General features: G+C 37.4%; 1 protein-coding gene across 2 annotated transcripts in view; it reads right to left on the reverse strand.

The window, feature by feature from the left end:
- The window catches only part of LOC122808700 (CD209 antigen-like protein E), a 1,430,102-nt gene that overhangs the window by 1,321,442 nt on the left and 82,811 nt on the right, over positions 1 to 25,849 (reverse strand). For both annotated transcript variants that reach the window (XM_044079686.1, XM_044079687.1), the window contains exon 2: positions 8,626 to 8,783. In XM_044079686.1, the coding sequence (XP_043935621.1) occupies positions 8,626 to 8,783 (158 nt within the window). The remainder of the gene's footprint in view (positions 1 to 8,625; positions 8,784 to 25,849) is intronic.

Consider the following 25,849-nt stretch of genomic DNA (forward strand, 5'->3'; position numbering starts at 1 on the left):
GCAACTCTTATCTTAATTTCCTTTTTTTAAGCAAACAAACCTGTGTCTGTAGTAAAGGCATTTTAGTTAACTGAAATACTTTGAATGAATTGTGTTCACAAACCTAGATGGATGGTTGAATGAACCAAGATAATTCTCCTGGATAGTATACCAATATTATCACAACTATTGAAGAGTTTTGTGATCCATTGTAATAGATTTGTGCCCCACTGAAACAGTTCTTTAAATGGAAGAAATACTTAAAACCTTTGCCCAAATGAACTGTTAACAGCACAACCAGAATGCTATGGTGTAGTGCTAAACGGATTTGCAACAGAACCAAGCTGTTTACAGCATGGCATGCTGTAGAAATAGACTAATGTTCTGATCCCAGCAGGCCACCTTTCTTAAAGGTAACACCAAACCTGTTTCTATTGGGCAAAGAATAATGGGATCCAGATACTTTCTTCAGAAGAAAGGCATCTAGAGATAACATTAAGCATTTCTATACAGAATTGAATAATCTAAAGGGAAAGACAATTAATGGCAATTTGGGTCAAACAAATGGTCTACATTCCTCACAAAAAAACTGTAGAAGGCAAACAGAAAGAAAAAGACAGCAGTAGCTCTGATGAAGTAGATTCCTCAATGTTTAGGTCAAAAACACTCCCTTTAGCCAAATATATTGATTTTAATACCAAGGGTGTTTTATGCAAGAATGTATATTTGTTCAAGGATTCCTGGGATGTTTTTATCTAAAGTGTCCAGTGATATATATTCTGGCAGTTTAATTTTTGTCACTATTGATATTCAGGACCTTTTTTCTGTCATTCCCCATTATGAAGGGTTAAAGTGTTTTTCATAAATACTTGCATTTATATTTCAAATTAGGCCACAGCAAGGTTCTTATGGAAACAGTCTTTGAAAAAAATGTTATCACGTTTGAGAACCAGCTATTCAGACAGATTAGTGATGTTATGATGGGGGAAGCTTGGCCCCTTGTCTTTGTAAATATTGTTTAACTTATTGGGAAAATAATTTTGTATTTACATCTGAATTTAGAAAAGGTGGTTTCTGTACGGTCACTTTCTTGATGACATTATTATTTTTTGGATAGATACTAAGGATAAATTGGATCAATTTTTTCAGTATTACCCTCTACAGCACATTTCCTTAAATTTACCATGAATGTACAGTTCAAAAAGTTGAATTATTGTGTTGTTTCTATTATACGGAACAGAACATTGAACAAGTTTGAATCCACAATATATCGAAAGCCTACCCATTCTAACTCCCTATTGCATTTTGATAGCCGAAATCCCATTGATCAAAAAAGTCCCTAGTTAAGAGATTAGCTTGGATGGTGTCTGATGTATATTTCAAGTCAAGTGTGACAAACTGAAGAATATGCTAATGAGTAGAGGGTACCCTGAGCTATTTCTAAACAACATATTTGATGAGGTTAAAATGAAGAACACATAAGGCCATTTCTTACTATTGCTTGACACAGCCACTGGAGGGCAGGTTAGGGGTGCCAGTAATTTGGGCACTTGTCAAAGTCAATTTCAGATAGCACTAGTATGACCTTTTAACACTCATTTTTTTAATATCTGCTCGATAATACAAAAGAACTGGAGTTTGTCTGGGGTTGACCACGAATTTATTAGATTAAAAAGAGAGCGATCTAAAATACTGTACAAAAACATTGCCTGTTTAAAATCTTTACATGAATGGACCAGTCAACCTAAGTGTAATGGTAGAATGGTGACGTATGGTCACTGTTCACAATGTAGTTCTATTTATTTTATTTTAGTTTATTTATTTAACATTTTTTTACCGGGAAAGTCCGACTGAGTCAGGAACCCATTTTCAGCGGAAGCCCAGGGAGAGGAGCTCCAAATGATACATGAAAGTTAAGACAGTTTACATGAACCAGATAAACACAGGTATTAAAGCATACATTAATAATAACTTAATACTATAAGTACAGAGCGGTAGATACAATAATAAATGCAAAATAAGTACAGAGATGTAGATATAATAAATAAAACACATACTAAATGAAAGTGGTAGACTGGAAACTTTTTTTTTTTTTTTTTTTTTTTTTTTTTTATACATCAGGTAGGATTAAAGTGAAGAGTGAGGATCAGAACATTAGATGCAAGTAGATGATTAGAAGGATGGGAAAGTTAAGTGTGTAGAAATAGGTAAAGTTGCTTAGTCCAAAACGCTTGTGGTTAGTAGATGAAACTCCTGATTTAGGGATAGAAAGGAAAGCCTCTAGAGAGTGAATGGAGTTCACCTATTAGAGAAAGAGCAGGGGCAGGTCTGATGACATAGAAAATGTTTTTTTAGGTTGTGTTTGAAGTTGTTAAAGCTCTCAATGTTAGTAATGTCTGTTGGCAGACAGTTCCAAAGCTTGGCAGTGGCATGAGAGTATATGCACTGCCCAGCTCTTTTGTTTGGAAAGTAGACAGTTAGGAGTTGTTTGTTTTCAGAACCGAGGGCACTTGTAGGTATGTAGGGTTTTAGGAAAGATTTGACAGATTTATGTCCTAGATGGGACAAGTTTTTCCTTACATAACTACGGCAAATTTAAACTTAAACAAAAGTATTACTGCAGTAGTAATTTTATGTTGCAAGGTGCCAGCGTTGTGACTGTTTTTATACTGGCAAAACAAAAATGGTCATAGAGATCCAGAATATACCAACATCAATATGATAATTCACAAAACTGACAAAAGGAACACTTAGCTCACATATACTAAAACATATCCTACACATTCTTTTAAATTTTTTTGTCATTGATCATGTAGACCTGGGTCCAAGGAGAGAGCTTTTGGATGACTTTTAACAATACAAGAAACTTAAAAGGCAGTTGAGATGTAATGCCAATATTGTTTCCCAGTATAAATGAAACAGTCTCCATTAGCAGTCTGCTCAAATTAAATGCAGCTTATGCCATTTGATAGTCAAACTAATGTAGTGTTTTTAAAAACCGGGTCTATATTATATCATCGAACGCTTAAAAAAGTGAACGCTGATTGATCGATCTAATTTAAGCGAAAGCTTACAATCTCGAACTGTTAGATCAGTGATTTTTTTCCCAGGGAAAAAAATCGCTGATCCAAAACACATACACACAACACAAGCACACCAAACAAACAGAAATCCACACACATACACCTAAAATCTGATACCTAACCCTACACTAAACTATGCACACACCACTAACTACCCACTTACCTTAACCCAAACCCTAACCTTAAGGTCCGTCACTATCGCACACTCACCTCACCCGCTCCCTAACCCTAACTCACTTAAATCCACCCTAACCCTCATGTCCACTCAGTCGCACACACACCTAACCTGAGACCTAACCCTAACTCACCTAAATTACCCTAACACTCACATCCACACAATCGCACACTTATCTGAATCCGACCGGTAACTTTTCACCATAACACTGAAAATACCGAAGCAAAAGAAACGGACAACCAAATTCTTTCCCTAGGAAAAAATTCGAGTTTCTGCTGCTTTGATATTTTGCAGTTTCACGAAAATAAGTTTGATCAATCAACATTCACTTTTTTAAGTGTTCGAGGATATAATATAGACCCTAAAAACCATGTTACTTTGGTTTTAAACATATTTTATCAAGTTTAAAATATTTTCTAATTTCATACTATGGTGCTATGTCTAGATTTAGATGTCTTCTTAAAATTTCTAGCTAATTGTTTAATTAATTTAATTTGGTCATGTGGCTGTTTTAAAAAGGTATAAAGTAACTTCATTTTTGGTGATATGTTATTCTGATGAAGTCCATTTTAATTGGATGAAAGTGCTTAATCAAATTTGTGTATCAATAAATAGTGCAGAGAACTTCTGATCCTTGCTTCTTTGTTGTATTTCTTGGTTTGAATTGTATGGTTCATACTATAAGCCTGGTAATATATGATGCTGGGTTTTCTTCTTGAAAAAGCATTCTATCTTTCCCAAAATTGATTCAGAATCCCATTTTACTGGAACATCAAGTTCATGGTACTGCACATTCAAACATGTACTTATACCAATCCTAATGCAGATCCTTAGCATACAGAATGGATTTTGGACTGCTGACATTGAACAAAACACTCAAAGAAGAAAATGAGTATTTGTTTGGAAACCTATGTGGTCTCAAAAGAAAAAAAGGTATTGGGGAAATCAAACCGGGTCTATATTATAACATCGAAGTTCAAAAACTTCAAATATTATAATATCGAACCCTTTAGGGCAAAAGCTGAAAATAGCGAAGCTTCAGAACATCGAAACTTTACCTAGGGTAAGATTTCAGTCGTCCGTGGCTTCGCTATTTACAGCAGTGTGGTGCGATGGTTACAGACTGGGTTTAGGGAAGTGAGCGTACTGAGGTTATGGATTGGGTTCAGCTATGTGTGGTGCGATGGTTATGGACCAGGTTAAAGTAAATGAGCAAACGGACTGGGATAAGGTAAGTGTGCGGTAGTTAAGGACTTTAGGGTTAGGGCGCGGGTGAGGTGAGTGTGCGGTAGTGACAGACTTTAGGGTTAGGGGCATATTAAGTGAATTAGGGTTAGAGCGCAGGTCAGGTAAATGTGCGATTGTGTGGACGTGAGGGTTAGGGTGGGATAGGTGAGTTAGGGTTAGGGAGCAGGTAAGGTGAGTGTGCGATAGTTAGGGACCTTAGGGTTAGGGTTGGGTTAAGGTAAGTGGGTAGCTAGTGGTGTATGTCTGGTTTAGTGTAGGGTTTCGTGAAGTGTATGTGTGTGGATTATTTATTTTGGTGTGCTTGAGTTGTGTGTATATTTGTCGGAACAGCGAATTTTTTCACTGGGAAAAATATCGCTATTCTAACTGTTCGGTTTTCTGGTGTTTCGATTGAATGGGGTCGATATTATAACATTTGATGTTTTTAGACTTCGATGTTATAATATAGACCCATCAAACCAGCATCACAGATCAAAACGATTATCAAACTTGTATCTATCTACTGATCTATCTACAAACACACACACACACAAACACACACACACACACACACACACACACACACACACACACACACACACACACATATATATATATATATATATATATATATATATATATATATATATAGGTTTCATTCTAGAAGTTCAAAGACAGCTAGTCATACTGGAAGAAAAGCTGGTACAGCTGATTGAAAATCAGCTAATCAAAACTATTGTCTGTTTTTTCTGTTCAAGATCACAGTAGTGCAATTTCACAGCTGGTAATTAAAATATAGCAGGGAATGTAATGGGTGCAGGGAGCTTGTCCCTTGCAAAAAATATATATTTTTTAAATTTTCAATTATCTGCTGTTTGACCAAATGTGTTCAATCTGTTGCAATTCACTATTGTGAATTTTAGATTTAGGGATGTACACACATACACACACACACACACACACATATATATACATATACATATATATATATATATATATATATATATATATATATATATATATATATATATATATATATATATATATATATGCATATATATGTATATATATATATATATATATATATATATATATATATATATATATACATACACATATGTAAAATGACTTGTGTGGACCCCGTATACGAGGTTACAACACAGACAAGAGTCATTACTATGTTTAAAAGGACATCAGTAGAAATCATTTGACTGGGAGCCATATGTACCTCTTCTCACAGACATACTGTGTCTTGACATGTAGTTGTTTAGCATTTATTCTAGCCAATTTTTAAACCATTATGTGAAACGTGATCTTTATGCAGGACTTTTCCTAGTTTTAAGGTGATAATTCCCGGAAATGTCTGGTCACGAAATGATCGACAAGATATAAAAACTTCAATACAATTTTACTTTATCTGTTAAGTGTTATGTCATGACCACCCCTTACATCTTCCTGTCAAGTCCTGCTCTGAAAGGGCTTGACAAGTAGATCGTGTAGAATGAATCAACACAGTGTCTTGTTAATGAGAAAGAGGAAGAACAATTATTTTGATACAAGATTTATGTATGTTTCTTATACCACAATTCCAGACTATTTACAAAGTATGGAAATAATTAAGCATATTAAGTAATAGAGATGTTAAACAAGTAATATGTCATTCACTGCTATGATTTCTGAAGTGAAGCAACACTAACTTCATAAGTGATGTAACATGATGTTCAAAGGAAGTCACAAATTATTCTTATAAAGCACTACTATGTGAAGTAGTTTTCTGAATAATTACCTGTGCATGTGTGTGTGTATGTGTGTGTATGTGTTGGGGGGGGGGGGGCAGATTAAATGTAAATGTAAATTATGCAAATTTAATAAAAGAAAATGTACAGAGATAAGTTTAATTTGGGGGGGGTTGCAGCATGAGCTCTATAGCAACTCAACAAGTACCTGGCAGATGTTCAGTGGAGCTGTCGAGTGGCTATAGAGCTCATGCTGCACCTCCTCCCCTCAATATCCTATGATCATGTGAAATGCAATTTGGCCCAAAGGGGAATCACAAATTCACCCTTGGCTTTTCTAGTGTGTCCTTCGTGGATAGTGGCAACTTGTAGATGCCTTAAGGGACAGGTATACACCAAAGCCATCCAAGTCCTTGGGCATTGATAATTGGGAAAATTGGGGCATGAATGGTTAGGCTGAAAAAGGCTCTAGGGCTGTTAGCCTAATAGCCTCCTACTATCCTAAGATCCTGTGATATAGCTATAGATATAGATATACATGCAGATGCAGATATAGATATAGATGCAGATGCAGATACAGATACATATATAGATATAGATACAGATACAGATATAGATACAGATACAGATATAGATATAGATACAGATACAGATATAGCTATACATACAGATACAGATACAGATACAGATACAGATACAGATATAGATATAGATATAGACATAGATATAGATATAGATATAGATGCAGATACAGATACAGATATAGATACAGACATAGATACAGATATAGATATAGATGCAGCTATAGATATAGATATAGATATTGATACAGATACAGATATAGATACAGATATAGATATAGATATAGATATAGATATAGATATAGATATAGATATAGCTACAGATACAGATATAGATATAGATACAGATATAGATATAGATACAGATACAGATATATATATAGATACAGATCTAGATCTAGATATAGATACAGATATAGATACAGAGACAGATACAGATACAGATATAGATATAGAGACAGATATAGATATAGATATAGATATAGATATAGACACAGATATAGATACAGATACAGATACAGATATAGCTATACATACAGATACAGATACAGATATAAATATAGATATAGATATAGATATAGATGCAGATACAGATATAGCTATAGATACAGATACAGATATAGATACAGATATAGATATAGATATAGATATAGATATAGATATAGATATAGATACAGATGCAGATACAGATACAGATGCAAATACAGATATAGATACATATATAGATATAGATACAGATACAGATATAGATACAGATACAGATACAGATATATATATAGAGACAGATACAGATATAGATATAGATACAGACATAGATACAGATATATATATATATATATATATATATAGATATAGACACAGATATAGATACAGATACTGATATAGATACAGATACATATATAGATATAGATACAGATACAGATACATATATAGATATAGATATAGATATAGATATAGATATAGATATAGATACAGATAAAGATACAGATATAGATACAGATACAGATATAGATACAGATACAGGTATAGATACAGATATAGATACAGATACATATATACATATAGATACAGATACAGATACAGATTCGGATACAGATATAGATACATATACAGATACAGATATAGATATAGGCATACATATATATATATATATATATATATATATAGGCATAGATAAATGTATACATATATATGATATATGATGTATACTTTAAAATACTAAATTAGTTGATTGGTCTTTATTCACACAATTTGTGCATAAAACTCTGTTGTTAAGTTATTCAACCAGTCTGATGAATTATCTGTGTATGATTGTTGATGAGACAAAACACAAACACTTACACTGTACTGAAGAAACAATTGTTATTTGCTGAGCAGATGTCTTCCTTTTTCCACTGAGCAGTATTTTGCAGCTTATTTTTGTGCAGAAATGTGTACATTATTAAACGTAAAAGCTACTGTTTATTATATATATATTAAATTAATATACTTTTACGTCATACAGTCTTGGTTTTAACAACTGTTATTATAGCAACAGTATTGTGTACATAAATTATACATTATGAAAATTAAAAAAGGTCTGTCTGATACAAATATTTATTGAAGGGATCCAGTTTTAAACAAAAATGTATTTATTTGTACAACTGGTTTTGTATGTACCAGTGTTGCTGATATTGATAGTGATTTCTACTTTTATAAGTAATGAATACAAAACGTTAAAAAAATGTTGTAATCATGAAATGTATCATCATAAACTGATAGCTGTCTAATTTTTTTTTACCAGGCTAGCAAATTTACATTGCAAATATGCAAGTATATGTTTATGTAATTAAAAATGTTCGTACCAGTTCCTTCTTGTCATTAATAGTAAGCAGTGCTGCTCCCTGGCTTTTACAGTATTGCCAACTCTGATCTCTAGTCCGCTTCTCTTCAGAAATGAAGTAACATCTTTGATTATAGATGAGCCATTGATTAGGACATACGATGAGGTTTTTGCTATAGTCTAGGGAACACAGAAAATTATCAAATAATTCAGTGAACACCGATTATCATGTAATAATCTTGCAAAATACAAAAACATGTTAAAAAGGTAATTGACATAGTATAAAATACTGAAACATTGGTATGACATCCAGGTCCAGGGGAGTCATAGTGCTATTTTATTTGGCCATTATCAGACTCTTCATTGAGTATAATGCCCCCTTCAGCATGTAACTGTCGATTCATCTGCAAGAGTTGGAGTGCCCACACAGGTTCCTTACCAGAATCCAGGGTATAAACACATTGTCCTATATGGATTGCCTTAAAGCCCTATCTCTATACTTGGTCTCCTACAGGTTACTGACAGGTGATGTATGCCTGGCATACAAGGCATCTTCAGATCCAGCTTTGATGGATCTTTTGCACATCCAGAAAATGAACAGCATCAGAACCACTAGATCCAAGGATTTATGTTTTGCTTGTGACACAAATAAGACGTTGTAGAGAGACAGATATGTGTCTCAAAGGATCCCTGGTCCCCAAGGTCTGGATCAGGCTCCCCTTCTCTGTGAAGCAAAGTCCACCCCAAACCCTATATAAATGTAACCTTCCCCAATAGATGGGAAATCTTAAATTCACCCTAGGTCTGGCCCCCATGTCTCCTATAGACAGAGGCAGACGGCAATGCCTAAACTAACTTGTCCCTCCCATTACCTCTAGAAACATCCTAACTAAAATATCCCCTCATAATAAATGTCCGTGATACATAGGAATATAATTGCTACTAAAAAGAAGAACAAGTAAGGATCACACATTCAGTACTTTGTTCCAGTATTAATGCAGAGGTTGACAATGCTATGCTACTATATTTTCAAATGCCTGAAAAAAAAAGCAAGGTACATGCCAACAGAGCTAAGAAAACCACCAAACTCATAACAAACATGGGATGTTCAGTGATGGTACTCTAGATAGAAGATTTTCTCCTCAGTCCCTCTGTGAGTTAATTTTAATTAGTGTATTAAAACTACAATTTGTAAACCATAAAATAGTTTGTATGTTGGTAAAGGAGATGAAGATGAAGATGCATGACTCAATGTGGAAGAAAACTGAAAAATAAAAGAAAGCAAGCAATTAAAAGATATGAGTTTGTTAGAAGAAGAGGCATCCAAGAAGGTGAGGGATGAGCACAGTCTTGAATCTCCCAACTCTGAATAAGTAGACTAGCATGAAATGATAATGATTGAATTTCTCTTGGCCAATATGAAGGAGATGCTTTGAACTGAGATCTAAAGCATTAGTATGTATTTGTTGGAATATATAGGGGATTTAAAGATGCACGAGTCAGAGGTGGTAGATGCTATGAATTCTCATGCTGATGCCATAAAAACAGTTAGGAAAGGGAAATGTCGACTTCAGTGAGGACTATATCTTTTTGTTGTACAAAGTAGAAATACGGAAAAATGGCAAACATATTCATATCACTGATGTACTAAAGAAAGCTGATGGTTTGAATGGTATGTCATATAACTTGGCAAGTTGGATTGGATTAAATATGGTGCAAATTAAAAAAGAGCAGGGTCATATAGTGCATATGCCAATTAGTGCTTTGCATGTAAAACAATCAAGGCACATACTGGTGAAATTTAAAGTTTATACATTTAAAGATCAAATATTTACTTGATGTCAGGGGAAGGAAAATAACAAGTAAGAGATAAGATTTCTTTCTGTCATTTTTATTCAGTTTGTGGTGACCATGAATAAATGTAGAGCAAAGAAGCTAAAGTTTTGCTTGTTTAGGCATGTGTGCTTTGACTGTTATTCTTGTCTGATTTACTGGGCATTTAGTAGCAAATCAGAGTCATATGGGAGTGCAAGTTCAGGGAACTCAAACTGTGGAATGGAGTGATAAGTTTGAAGGTGCTAAGGAGAAGTATAAGTCATTTTTAAAAGAATGTGTACTATAGTGTGGAGCCAATTGAAAAAATTAGAAGATAAATGCAAGTTGAAGACCTGAGAGATTTTATAGCCTGTATACATCAAACAAAAAAGCAGAAAGCACTTTGTACAACTATTCTTGATAAAGAGTATGTGCACATAACACTTAACTGACCAATTCTTTCTTTCTTGTCAGATATGTCATATCTAGTGGAAATGTTGATATGTTTGCTGTTGATTAGGAATGCCTGCTTTTTAGACTGAAATCTAGTTGTCTGTGAGACGAACTACAAAATAAAGATTACTATACTGGGTCACATGGATAGATAGGTAAGGAAGCTTGCTTATCATCTGTGAGTTCGGCTTGCTAGAGGTTGATTGTATGTGGGGATTAAAGAGCTTCAGAATGACACCTTGCCAACAAGCATGTTATCCATGAGCAAGTTTGGTGGTAAAGGGAGGAGCTGGGTGGTTTGAGTACTTTGGTCACTAGCTCACAAGACATCTTGTCAGTCACCATCTTGGCTTGAACCCCTGTGTTGCTATGGAACCATCTGCCAGCAACTGGACTGGTAATTAATTGATGCAATTAAGGCATGAAGTATTTTGGTTTGAAATTTGAATCTGTTAACAGGCATTTTTGTGTTGTTTTAGTCTGATTTTTTTTCTTTCTTGGTTGATTTTTGGGCTGTGGCTTAGTGGTTAAGACACAGGTTTAGTGTGGGCAAGGCCAATGGATCATGCGAGAGTTTGGGATTAAGAATATGATTTTAGTTGGCCATGATCAGTAATCAAGCCATTAACTAGACAAAATGAAGGCAGGAAAGGTCATTCATGCTGTTATTTAACAGACTAAGAGTAACTGGGTATCATTTTTAATAAGGGCAATTTAATTCTGACATTTTTCAGTGTCAAACTAATCCAAAGAGAAATCCAAATAGGACAAGTCAATAAAAAAACTGACTTTAACTGAAGACCAAACTGTTGACATGAACTTATTTTATGGCATTTATTGATAAGCGCATTCATCCAAAATGTATTTGAACTTCTTCAGATAAAAGCATTATCTATTAATTGTGTTTTGAAGGTGAAGTCTTTGTTGCGTTAGTTGATTTTTAAATTGCATCTAATGATTGGGCTAATGCTAGTGTTTATTACTTATTTTATTAGTTGTTTCTAGTTTTTGTTTTTAGTTTTTCAATTTTCTGGAATAATTTGTTTATAGGAATTGTATGTACTTTGTAGGTAGGAGGGTCTGTAATAATTTGTTGATTACATCTTCTGCTTTAGAGTCATATGATATTCATGCTGGGATATTTACATGTTGTTTTAAGACATGTTTTTATCTGAAGAAATTCAAATATGTCTTGGACAAAAGCACTTATCAACAAATGCCATAAAATAAGTTTGTGTCAACAGTTTGGTCTTCAGTTAAAGTGGTTCATTTTTATTAGTTTCTCCTCTCTTTCAGTATCAGTCTTAATATATTAGCAAGCAAATACTGGTGTCAGGTATCTATGGATACCGTACAAGGGTTTAGGTTTCTAGCTCTTGTTTTCTGAGTATTTATAGGAAGCATTTATCTTAAAAAAAAAAAAAAAAGGCAATAAGAAAAAAACAAATGAAATAATAAATTGCCTGCAGTCAATCAAGTGAGAAAGGAGATAATCAACCATTATGTGAGTTTCTTGTGTAGACTTTCACATTTAAACAACACCCATTGTTTATCCTACCAGATCTTTAAACAAAGGCTTGCATGATTTTAGGATTGAGGGCTATGGCCAGTCTGACTGCATATTCAGTTTCAGTTTGGCAAATTAAGAGGTATACTTACCAGATTTTGGAAATAGGTCTCATTGTGTTAATTGTCCCACTTTTGCCTTCATAAGAGAAGCAGCATGTTTATGCAGTCTGCACTGGTTGCTTAGTTAGGCAAGTAAAGGTCGTTAACATTGTTTTTCACAAAGCAAGCAGTTAACACTACTACATAAACAAGTGCTTATTCATACCGTTCTTGAATGCCCACAACAGCAACACATTCTTTAGATTTTTGGCATTCAGCTTAACTCTTTAAAAAAATGAGAATCAGAGCTACAAAGATATATGGCTTATCACTGTTAAAGAGACAGTAATCACAAAACTTGACTGAAGAGACTTTCAAAGGGGGACTTGCTTGTAAGACTCATGGGCACCAACAGCAAATTATTCAGCTTTAGGGGGTTGCTAGTTTAATTAGCTTGCTGGATGTCATGTTATTTAATTTATTAATTCTGTTATTTCAGGACCTGTTGGTATGCAGGAGAGTTGGCAACATTAATCCCTTGAAGCTCAGACAGCAGTCAACATGTCAGATAAATGGCCATGATGAAAGAATTGAAAGGATATTTCAAATGCCACTAGGTCCTTCTCAGATACTTCAGTTTGGCTGTTACTTATTGATGCAAGATTTTTTTATTTTATTTATTTTTTGTTAAAAGGGGGGGGGGTAAGCAGTAGATGAAAACTTGGAAGAATTTATAGATTACTTACCAGATGAGGGCAGAGCTAGAATTTTGTTATGTTTTAGAAAATAATTTTGGGTGAAATAAGCCCACAGGGAACATTACTCAGGTAGGATCCCAGCAAGCAAGCAAGTCCAAATAATCCTTCTTCAGCTTTTGGGTAAGGTGTTACCAGATTACCAGGACATTAATTTGACCCAGTTTTTTTATCCCCATGGTGATGAGTAACAATGAAATGATCACATTCCCTCATTCCCACATCACCACACATGTCCCCACCAGCATTAAAAAGAAAGCTATTTGGGGAGACTACATAGACATGTTTGACTTAATTGATATTGAAGGCATTCAGAGGATTGTTGAGTTGAAGAACGCAGGGTCTAAAGATCCTGTGGCAGCTCTTTCAGATCTAGTAAAAAAAATAGCCTCCAAATGATAATAAGAATCATAGATAATTGTATTCTGGGATTTACAGTATATAAAAAGCCACCATCATTGAGAAAGATTCCAGTCGGGCATTTCTCTTGCAAGTATATATTCTTTCAATTAGATGAGCACACCATCTACATGGAGGATCTTACTTGTCAAGATATGATTAACAATTTAAAAAGTTAAAATCAGCACAGAAGTACCTACGCTGGGATGAACAACACCCTGACATCTGGCTCAGTGCAATGTTTGATAAGCCTAATTCTCTGGGTAATCCTAACCTACTGGCAACCACTCCAATCCTAGATACTGTTGTGCATTTAATAATGGTAAATGTTTCTTGCTGTCTTGCAGGTTCACATACATTTGTTTAATTCTCAGACCAATATCTGGCCTCAGGGTGATAAAAATCCAACTGAATGAGAAATAAATGAGGGATTAAATTAAATACTCTTCTTTCTTCTTCAGGACCAATCTAATGGGGGAAATTTTGAAGATGGATGAGAAGAATAACTGCACAGCCAGATGCTGATGCAAGCATGGACAGCTAAACACAAACTCCAATACTTATTTAACTGACATAGCTCTCAATGAAAGGCAGAGCATGTCACCCATAGGCAGACCACTTTTTGCACTCAAAGAAGTAACTTCTCCCAGGACAACTATGCAAACATGTTTATCATTCTCTGGTCAGGGTCATTAAGCTATCAGAAAATCTGGCTAAATATTCCAACAAGGAGGTAATGTGATTTCTCATTAAAGGCTTCATAACAGGTTTTGCCATAAGGTCCACTGTTGTTATGGACTCACAAATTGTAAAAATAACACCATCTATTAATGTTAGGGAGGCTTTAGCTCACAATTCTTATGGACTCAAAAACTGTAAAAATATTATCCTCTATTAATGTTAGGGAGGCTTTCGCTCACAATTCTTATGGACTTAAAAACTGTAAAAATGTTATCCTCTATTAATGTTAGGGAGGCTTTAGCTCACAATTCTTATGTTCTTAAAAAACTGTAAAAATATTATCCTCTATTAATGTTAGGGAGGCTTTCGCTCACAATTCTTATGGACTTAAAAACTGTAAAAATGTTATCCTCTATTAATGTTAGGGAGGCTTTAGCTCACAACTTGCTCTGGAAAGAGATAAAGATAGGGAGGTCATTTACTCAACATCCTTGGCCCATCTTCAAATTTTCCCACATTGAGTTGATCCTGAAGAGAAAAGAGGGAGATCCCATGTAATCCTTTATCTAGCTCTCATCCAGCTTAGTTTTCAGTCAACATTTTATAGGTTAGGACATAGGTAAGGTTCACTGTGCATTCTTAGAGCAAGCTGCAAAAGTCATCAAATGCTTCAGAAACATATGGCTTTACACGTTAGACATGGGGTTCATGTTTCAGCTTCTTCCTATTAGAGAAGAAGACTTTCTCTTTTTGAGTTTCTCCATTGACATAATTTTTTTCTTCAATTGAGCTCTGCCCATGGGTGTTCCCTAGCTTGTTATGTCTTCAGGTCTTTCAGTTTAGCTATACACTGCTCCTGGCAGCAGCACATTCCTGTACAAGCTGCCACCCATTACTTGGATGACTACATATTAATAGATGTGGGGAGGGTTGGTGCAAATGGGGGCTTGGAAAAATTCAAGGACCTATGCGCTGAATTGGGAGTCCCACTAGTGCATGACAAGATTAAGGGTCCCAGCCAACCACTGGATTTTTAGGGTTAGTGACTGATATTTCAAATGCTTTATTCAAGCTACCTGAATACAAACTGCAGTGCCTAGGTCTTACCATTGATAAATTTCTCAAACTGAGCAAGGTCTGAGTCAGGAATGTTATAGGAGAGTTATCTATTACACTGACAATCAAGCAGTATTTCAAGTTTTTAGGAAGAGATCCACATGATCCAGGTGGGTTCACTCAGTTTTAAGACTGTTAGTACTGTTAAGTCTAAAAATTAATTTGAGCGTCTCAAGTCAGCATATACCAAAGAGTGAAAATAGCACTGCTGACAGATTATCCTGATTACAGGTTGCCAGATTTCATTAATTGTTTCCCTTATGAAATGCATATTCCTCACAAGGTTTCAATGATTGGCAAGGACTAGCTGGAGCCCATCTATCCCCGGCATGGACCTTGAGCATACATACAGAAAGATATAATACATTGGACAACTTTTATTCTTTTGGTCTTTGGGCCACCTTGTTTATATAGTTGTAAGGTGGAGATTTTAGAATGAATGAGTTACTTTGGGATGGTGGGTTTTTAACCAAAGGCTGTGTATTGATCTGGTTAAGGAAATCCAAGACTGATCAGTCTAGAAGAGGGCACCAAATTTGCCTAGAAAGGGGTAGATGTTATATTATTTTGACAGTTCACTGGGGATACAGCATTATACAAGATAGTATGTGGGCTTCCCCATCTGGTCTGATCTTCTGTTTAAGGATGGGCTGATTGCCCCCCCCCCCACAAAATCAGTGAAGTTCTCGGTAAGACTCTGCTTCAAGGTTGCTCATCACACTTCTTCTGTATAAGTAGGACTTCAGATCTTGCACTTGAAGGACATTTGATTAAAGTTCAAAAGAGGATCAGAAGGTGGAGGTCTGATCCTTGCCTGTCAAACATCATAGGTTCATAGGTTCATAGGTAGGTACTAGGCTATCGGCCCAAGGGCCTAAATAAGCCTAGCCAGCAAGATTCCATAGCTTATGCCACCCAAGAAAGTTATTTTCCTATGCCACTGTCCAGCAGAGACACAGAAGTGATCACCCAGGTGTATTTCCTATTTCCCATCCACTCATCAAGATTTTTCTTGAAGTGTGCTAATGAAGAACTTTGCTTGACATAGATGGGGAGCTTGTTCCAGAGTATAGGAAGTCTCTGGGATAGGAATCTATCCCTCCAGTGTGTCCTGTTTATTGTGTGACAAGGTTTAGGTCCCTAGAGTGTGTAGCTCGGAGGGATTGGGATTTCTTTAGGTATAGCATGTCCAACAGCTCTGGGTTTGACATGGCTTTATATGTTAGGCAGAGATCAACTCAGAGTAGGTGATATGCTATGGAGTAAAGCTGGAGTTTTTTGAGGGGGTCAGAGTAGGGCATTTGTTTGAGGCCAGTAATCCTCTTTGTGAGGTACTTCTGTGGCCTTTCCAGCTGCTGCAGATGTCTTGTGAGGTACATTCCAAAAGGGGCGTTGTACTCTATAATGGGTCTAATGAGTGACGAGTAGAGGGGAACAAGGACCTCTTTTTTTCCTGGATGAGAACCCTTTTATGATGAGGTGTGCAATGTAGAAGGACTTGCTGACTACTGTGGCGATGTGACTATCAAAGGAGAGACTACTGTCCACCTGGGTCCCAAGGTCTCTTATCACGCATTCGGTGTTAAGTAGATTGCTGCCTATGTGGTAGTTCATGGGTACAGAGTTTTTACCAAAGGGGATGACACTGCACTTTTTGGCATTGTGCTTGAGGCCATGGCTCTGACACCAGGCTCTGTCTCAGTGAGGCCCTTCTGTAGGATGTCCACATCATTTGGGGACTTGACTATGGCTCCTAATTTGCAGTCATCTGAGAACTTCATTAGCAAGAGGCCTTCTGTGTTAGCCTGTACTTCAGAGAAGTAGATACCAAACAGGAGAGGTCCCAGGGCAGAACCCTGTGCTACTCCACTTGTCACTGCTTTGAGGTCAGATTTGGAGTCTGCAACTTTTACAGTGTGGGTTCTGTGACATAGTTATTTATACCTAGTTTAGTGAATTTAGCTATAATTCCAGAATGGGGGATGGTGTCAAAAGCCTTGGCGTGTCAAGATAGGCTGTGTGAACCACCTTACCCTCATCTGCGATTCTGGTGACTGCCTCAAAGAAGTCAATCAGGTTCAGGAGGCATGATCTGCCTTTCACAAACCTGAACTGGGTGGGATCCAGAATATGGAGGTTACCAATATCTTTGTTTATGAGTTCCATGATGATGTGTTCCATGGCCTTGCAGACCAGGCTCATCAGGCTAATAGGTCGATAATTCCCGGGATCAGTGGTGGCTCCCCCTTTTTGGAGTGGGATAACTGTTGCTGTGCGCCATTCAGAGGGCACAAAGCCTGATGCAAGGCTATTATTGAACATAGTGCTTAACATCCATATTTTATTTTCCAGGAAAAACAGTGCTGGGATCTTAGGTCACTCTTTTCTTCAGAGATTGGTTACAAGGGCAAGGGTCCAGCCTGGTGGGTTAAGATGTCTCCTAGATAAAAAGACTTTGATAAGATGCTGGTCTGCTTTTCTAGGTTTATCCTGGTCCCAGCTATTTGGCATTTGGCACCAGTTAACAAGAAGCTGGCTCAGGCCCACTACAGAGGTCATATATCTGGGAGGCAATGACCTGTCTTTGATTCTGAAGAAAGTACTTTTAGCTAGAATTTTATATCACATTAATTACTTTGCAGCCAAATCTGATGGTCTTTTGGTTGTCCATCATTCCCATACTTTAGTAGAGATGTCCCTGGAGGAACGCAGACATTAAATTATCCTGGAGTTTTATTAATCGTTAAGTAGCATGAGCAGTAAAACCAACTGGCATTCATGTTATTGAACACAAGGATTTGGCAAGACAAGAGAAATACTTTTATGTTTATGATAGATGTCATTTAAATGATCTAGGTTTTGATTTATTGAACTTGTAGATATCCTTGTCTGTGAATTACTAGTTTAACCAAAACATGCAGGACTGAACTCTTGTATATACTATTGTCTGGTAACCCACATGTAATTGCAGTTGAAGAAGAGGCCTAAGAACAGGGGTAAGGAGAACACCCAGGTCAGACATGCTGGTGGGTGGTCACTTCACACTCTTACTCCCCCATTTATATTTCATAGGTTCATAGGAGGTTATTAGGCTAATGGGCCTAGGGCCTTTACAAGTCTAGCCATGTTATACTCATGTGCCCTAGCTGACCATGGTTAGATGGTCATTACATGCAGAGCAAGTCTATAGTCAGCACTGACTGTCACTCCCCATGAGGGACATATGTGCCACCCCCAGGTTGAATTTATGGTCTCCCAGCCAGTTGTCTTGCTTGCGCTAGAATAGGGTTATTAGGAACTCTTCTTCACATGAACTGGGAGTTTATTCCAGAGGAGTAGCAATCTCTGGGAGACATATCTGTCTCTCCAGCATGCTCTGTTAATGTCACAGGCTAGGTTGAGATCCCTGGAGCAAATGACGCTTTTTCCATTTGATTTGTGGATGTTTAGCATTTCCATTAGGGTGGGTCAGAGACTGCTCTGTAGGTCAGGCACAAGTCACCTGTCAGCAGCCTGTAGGATACAGAGTTACTGTGGCAGGGCTTTCAGTCTTTCCATGTAGATTATGTTCTGGAGGCTCCAAATTTTCTTTGTGAGAATCTTTTGTGGTCTCGCCAGCTGCTGCAGGTGTCTGGTGAAGTACATGTAAAAGGGAGTCTTGTACTGTATTAGTGGTCTGATGAGGGATTATTACAGAGGAGTTATAACATCCTTAGTCTTGGATGCTATGCCCTTATTTATGAGATGCACAGTGAAGAAGCCTTTCCTTACCACTGTGGACAATGGACATTGAAGTTTAGATTGCTATCAACCTGTGTTCCTAGATCTTGCACCACTGGGTTTAAGCTTAAGGGGTGTTGTCAATATTGTGATTAGCAGGGGAATTCCTCTTTGCAAAGGGGATAATAATGCACTTTTTTGCATTTAGTTTTAGTCTGTGGGTTTGGTACCAATCATTTGCCTGTGTTTGCCCATTTTGCAATATGTTAACATCTTTTGGGGACTCAGTGATCATGCCCACTTTGCAATCATCAATGATCCTGGTAATCCACAGGCCATCTACTTTCACCTGGACTTCCAAGAGATAGATTCCAAACAGCAGAGGGCCCAGCACAGATCCTTGTGGTATGCCACTGGTAATTGATCTACTGATAGAGGTGGAATACCAAATTTGACAGTATGAGTTCTGTCAGTGAGCCAATTGGTTACCCATCTACTGATGTATGGGTTATTCCCCAACTGGGAGAGTTTCTCACTGACAGCTACATGGGGGATTGTGCCACAAGCCTTGGCTAAGTCAAGATAGTCAGTATTTACTGTTTTGCCTTCATCAAGGGCATGGGTGACATTCTTGAAGAAGTTCACCAAGTTTAGTAACCAAGATTTACCATTAATAAAGCCAAACTGGGTTGGGTAAGGAGTTTGAAGGTCACCTATGTCCTTGTTCATAAGGTCCATGATGATTCTTTCCATGGCCTTGCAGATAAGGCCAGTTACGCTTAAGGGTCAAAAGTTCACAGGGTCGGTTGATGGACCCTATTTGTGCAAGAGGATTACTGTTGCTGTTCTCCACTATGCTGGAACAAAGACAGTGCTCAGGCTGAGGTTAAACAGAGTGCTAAGTTGTTCCACTAGTCTTGTTTTAGATTGATTAGTAAGCAGCCCGGGATGTTATCTGGTCTCATAGAGGCCATGTTTTTGACTTTGGAGAGCATGGATATAACCTGCTCTTTGGAGATACTAGGTAGAGGACTGGTGTCAGGTATGCTTTGGAGTATACTGGTGTGGACAGGGGGTTGAAGTTTTATATCAAATCTGTCAGCTAGCATGTTGCCAATTTCCTCAGGTTCAGTATGAGAGGTACCTTCCACTATAAAGTTTGGTAGATAGTTTTATGTTATTTTTAGATTTCAGACACAGTTAAAGAATGCCTTATGATTATCCTTAGCTAAGGATGGTAATTTGGCTTCATAACTAGCTTTAGAGGACTTTACAATATATCTTATTTGCTTGTTCAAGCTGTGGAGAGTATTCTTGTGCTGAGTGACTTCCCTCTTGTTCTTAGACATCAGTTTCTACCTTTGTTTATCTAACCTATTTACACTTGAACTCCACCATGGTGGCCTGTTTTTTTCTTGAGGACCTGATTTTGATCCAGTCAGGTACAGCTGAGTCAATATAGTTGTTTAGGTTGTTATACATGGCATTTGTGTTCTCCTCTGCATAGGATAATTTTTGGCTGTATTAGCAGGGAGTTTGAAACTTTTTATGCCATCGCCTAGTAGGCTATAGTTTGTTTTGGAGAAATTTGTCAGTTTTTTTTTATCTTTTGGGGGTGTCAGGTCTGATCATTACTTCAAATGAGACAGATTTATGGTCAGACCTTACCAGGAAGGGCAACACACAGGGGATAATCCAGTGACCAACCATGTTGGCGAGTGCTAAGTCTAGGACATTTGAGCTCCTTGTGGGGGTACAGTCTAGCTGTTCCAGAAAATTTATATTAACAAAGTCCAGGAACCTCAGGGTGATCATGTTTGTGCTCATGTATGTCACCCAAATGATGGAAGGATAGTTGAAATTTTCCATGACCAAACTGTTTGGCTGTATAATGAGTGACTCTAGTAAGTCCGGGTAGGTGGTGTACTTCTCTTGGTTCATGGTGGGGGACCTGTAGCTAGTAATGATGTGGTAGGGTGCTTTACCTATAGTTAGTTGGACTTGAATTAGCTCAAGAGTGTCATACTGTTTAACCAGTCTGAATATGTATTTGGCTTTAATGAACATGGATAGACCTCCAACTTTGGTTCTTTCACACTTGTTTTTGGAGTCTGAATGTGTGTTACGCATTGTAGCCTTGCCCGGCCAGGGTCCTCTCTGTGGCCTTGTACCATGTCTCAGTGACTGCACAGATGTCAAAGAAGTCAGTATCTTCCAAGGTGAGGAGTGCTTCCAGGAGTGCTGTTTCCTGTTTAGGCTCCTAGCATTAAGCAGCATAACCTTGAATTTGGCTGAAATGGATTTTTTTATGTTGGAAATTCTGTTGCTTTGACATTGCCTAAAAAATAGACACTATGGGGGAAACAAGTGCCTTTGCCATGTCTGAAAGCCTAGAGAAGATAGGTGAAGGCCATCTCTGGCAAAACAATGTGGTCTGTCAACCATGTCTTCCCAGGCTGGCAGATATGATCCCCTTGGATTGACATCAGAAGCTAAGCCAATTGTTGAAGTCAATCATTTATTTGTATATATTGTGGCAATATCCTGGGTGAAGGTAGAATGATGCTTAGGGATGGGCACATACCTGCCTGGGACACATAATCTGAGAGTTCAGATATGTCTATCTTCATATAGTCTGGAGAGGTCCGTCTGAAGTCTTTCACCCCAACATGTGCTATAACAGAGTCAAAGCAGTAATTGTTGAGTGACTTGAGTGCATGCGTGATTTGATGGATCCTGGTACATGACAGACAGCTGAATATGACCTTCTCCTTGTGCAGCCTGGTGGGGGGAGCATCTTTGTGGCTCACTATGGAGTAGCCTGTGACCAAGATATTTGGTTGGAGGTGTTTTTTCTTATGGGCTTATTTGCTGAAACACGGATGTATGTGTTGTTATGTGTAATAGAGTCTATTTGCTTTGCAGTGTATGCAAGTGGTTTGCGCTTAGGAGGTTTCTGATCTTTTGGTAGGCATCTACTGAGTACCTCTGCGTATGTGGGTTTAAGTGTTGTGACCTTGTTTTGTGTGAGAGGTGATATATGTGTGCTGGCAACCTGTGTGATGTCCTGTTTAAGGTTATGTGAGAGAATTGATTCCAAATTTATAGTGTAACTACATCTCTCACATAGGGCATTTCTTAGTTTTAGGAATAAGTGGTTGTCAGTATACATAAGGCAATTACTACATTGCCTCAGGATGCCCATATCAATTGTCTGGTCAAAGAAATGGTTGAAACTGATTGTGCATTATGGCAGGTTTCTATGGTGACTACTATTGGGGAGTGGGCTAGTTTGATCAGATTTTGCTTTAAGAATAACAAATGGACTTATTCCATTGAATGCTATTGGTAAAAACTATAGCAATGCTTCTCAGTGCACAACTGAGTTTCCCACAGTGCAGCAGGGAAGGTTGGGAGGGTTCACTATCAGATGTCTAGGAATAAATAGTTTTTCAAGCTGTTTGTGTCTATACAGTGCACTGCTGAACCCCACTAGCAATGTGCACCTATGTGCAAATGTGAGGCTTAAATACAGGCAAAATTAAACAATTTTAAGACAAACTACCAAGGGAAACTCACACAGTGAGCTTTTCTCCAGTAATCTCCAACTCAGATGAGGTTCAGACTACACACTTCTGCTACAAGGCTGCAGGCAGGGACCTCCTAATGTAAGATTGCTGGAATAGTGCTTAAGCGTAACAGCAGTCTAGATTCAGCAGACCTAGTACTAGCTACTTAAGACAACAGAACAGCTTTTTTTAAAGTGCAGAAAAATACAGTAAAAATCAACAAAAATGAGGCAGCAATATAATAAAATATAGTCAGTAATGTGCAAAGAAAACTCAAAAAGTACTTATTTTTTTCAATTTTAGCAGTGGATGTTTTGGATTTCAGCAGAATCTCTACAGACCTCTGGCAAAAGTCACCAAATGTTGAGCATCTCTGGTTAGATGACCTGGGGTGGTACTGCCCACTCCACAATCTGGTAGCCCTTTGAGCAGCTATAAACAGTGGGAGACTATGGAGAGCATTTCCTATAGAGTAATTTAAACAGGAGAGGTTTTCTTATATACAAGGCATGGGGAACCATGTTTGGACAATCCATAAATGTGAGGCTTTCATACCAAGACTTTTACACAGTTAATCCCTCAAACCAATCAGATAAAAACACAATAAACTTTAAACCATCACTTTCCTACTTGAATGGGTTGAATTCAGCTCTGCTCCCACCAGAGTGCAAAAGAACCCTCTTAATGTAAAACAAACTGGTTTTGAGCTCAAGTGCAGTAACAAAATGCCTTACAGAACTGCCATCTGGCATCCTTGAAAGTAAGTTCATTAATTCTGAGAAGTACAAAACAGTGTCAACCTCCGCCAAGTATAAAAACAAACAAACAAACAAAAAAAAAGCAGCAAAAGCCAGATGCTTTATTCAGACATCATTGATAAACTCATCCAGCTAGGTATCAACCCTTATGTGGGTCACTAAATGGCTCACTGATAGCACCCATATAGTCAGAATAGGGGAATTGTCCTCCATCAGCAAACCCGTAACCAGTGGTGTTCCACAGAGATCAGTCTTGGGGCCTCTACTGTTTGGAATCTATTTCTCCAAATTAAAAACAAAAACTAAAGGTCTGCGGCTGACAAAGTTTGCTGATGACTGCAAACTGGGAGTGGTCATAGAATTTCCAAATTATGTCAACATCCTAGAAGAGGGTCTTACACAAAGAAATGATTGCTGATAAAGTCATGGCTTTAAACTCAATGCAAAAAAATGTATTATCAGCCCTTTCAGTAAGAGCAATGTTCCTGCTATCTACCACATCAATAACAGCAACTTAAGTATGCACTCAGTGGTGAAACACCTGGGCACACAGGTTGACAGCAACCTTACCTTTGACCACCATATATCCACAGTGAAAAGAAGAGCATTCTATATGGCTTATCTCAAAATTAAGGGCATTGTCTCCAGAAAAAAAAGAAGTTATAACCTGTCTGTACTCTTCCCTCATCAGGCCAATAATTGATTACAGCACCCCTTTCCAAGTACCTGCAGCAATTGGAAAAACCACAAAGGTTCCTCACAAGGAAAATTCAAGGTCTTCAGGATCTGTCTTATGTGGAGTGTCTGAAACCACTGTCACTTTATTCTGTTTCATACAGATAACTCAGAGGCAATCTCTACTTTGCATACAAAGCAATCTCTGACCCTGCGTTATTGGAAATGATGCATATCTGTAAATCAAATGGTACACAGGTTGCTCACTCTAAAGACCTTAACCTGGTATGTGACATTAATAGAATCTGCTCCAGGGACATATCACACCTTTGGAACAGACTCCCACTTCATGTCAAACAGAGCACCTCATTGGCTCTCTTCAAACGCAGTCTGGAAGATTGGATGGGTAACCATAAATTCACCCAGGGATTCCACCTGTATCTCTCTTGGACAGAGACAATAGGTGCTGATCATGGAAATAAGGGCAGAACTTGGCTAAGCTTATAAGGGCCCTAGGGCCATTAGCCTAGTATCTTCTTGTGATCCTATGATCCTAGGGTTTTCAAGTAAGCACTTTCATTCCTAACATGAACTTCATCAGAATTTAAAAGGGCTGCATAAATCACTTCCTTATATACAGGCCTCCTTAATGGTACAGTGTAATAAATACTTAAACAAGTGAACAATAGCATAGTAAAAGCACATGAACAGAAACAATATCTGTCCATAAACGTCTTTCAACATCAAGTGATGGTCCAATATTGTTGCCTTGTGTAAGAGTTAATAAAGAAAATTAATGTTAAATAAATTTGTTAGAGTCAGACTGTAAAAATCATTCAAGAACAATGTCAATCAATAACAAACAATAATGCAGGAGAACTCAAGTATCTTATTCTCTAATGTACATTAGGAGGCAAAAAACCATACACAAACTTGTACAGAATTTTGTCTAGTTTATTAACAGAAGGCTCCATTTTTTATACATGTCACTATCAGTTTTGCCCACCTCACTGACGTGGTCAGTGACAGGGTCTTTACATCATAGTAACTTATGAAAAAGTGCTGAGATTGTGTTTTTCAAAAAGTCTTTTTCCCATGAGAATGTTACAGCCTTGCAAGCACCTGGTCAGTCACGATGACCTCCTGAGGATGTAGCCAATTCAAGGCTCTTAGATTAGCTCGAATACAATGGATGAATGTCTCTTTAATACATTTCTTTGTCCCTTTCCAGCTGGACACTATCTCTGATAGTGCGCACAAGGCCATTCTTCTGGTGGAAACAGGAAAAGATACACATGCACACAGATTCATTATTTTCTAACTTTGCAAAATAATCTTTACTTGAAAGACATGAGCCAGGCTGCGCTTGAACGCTGCCAAGGCCAAATTTCTGATTACACTGCAGCTTATGCTTCAAGCAATAATATGCGAGTTTATTTCTACTATTATTCTAGTAAAACAGAATTAAATGCATTACATTTCATACTATATAGATTTGAGCACATTTATTCCTGTCTAAAGCACACATTTCTTTATATATCTGACCACACAACTTATATATGTCTGAATGTTTAAATGCACATTTTCCTAAGCAGCATACATTGTAAATATATATTTTCTAGGCAGCATGTATGTAAATATATTTTCTAGGCAGCACATATGTGAATATATGTATTTTTCTAACATTCTCCCTCCTG

The sequence above is a fragment of the Protopterus annectens genome, chromosome 8.part0, assembly GCF_019279795.1.
Source record: "Protopterus annectens isolate FY-2018-M chromosome 8.part0, PAN1.0, whole genome shotgun sequence".
NCBI lineage: Eukaryota > Metazoa > Chordata > Ceratodontiformes > Protopteridae > Protopterus > Protopterus annectens.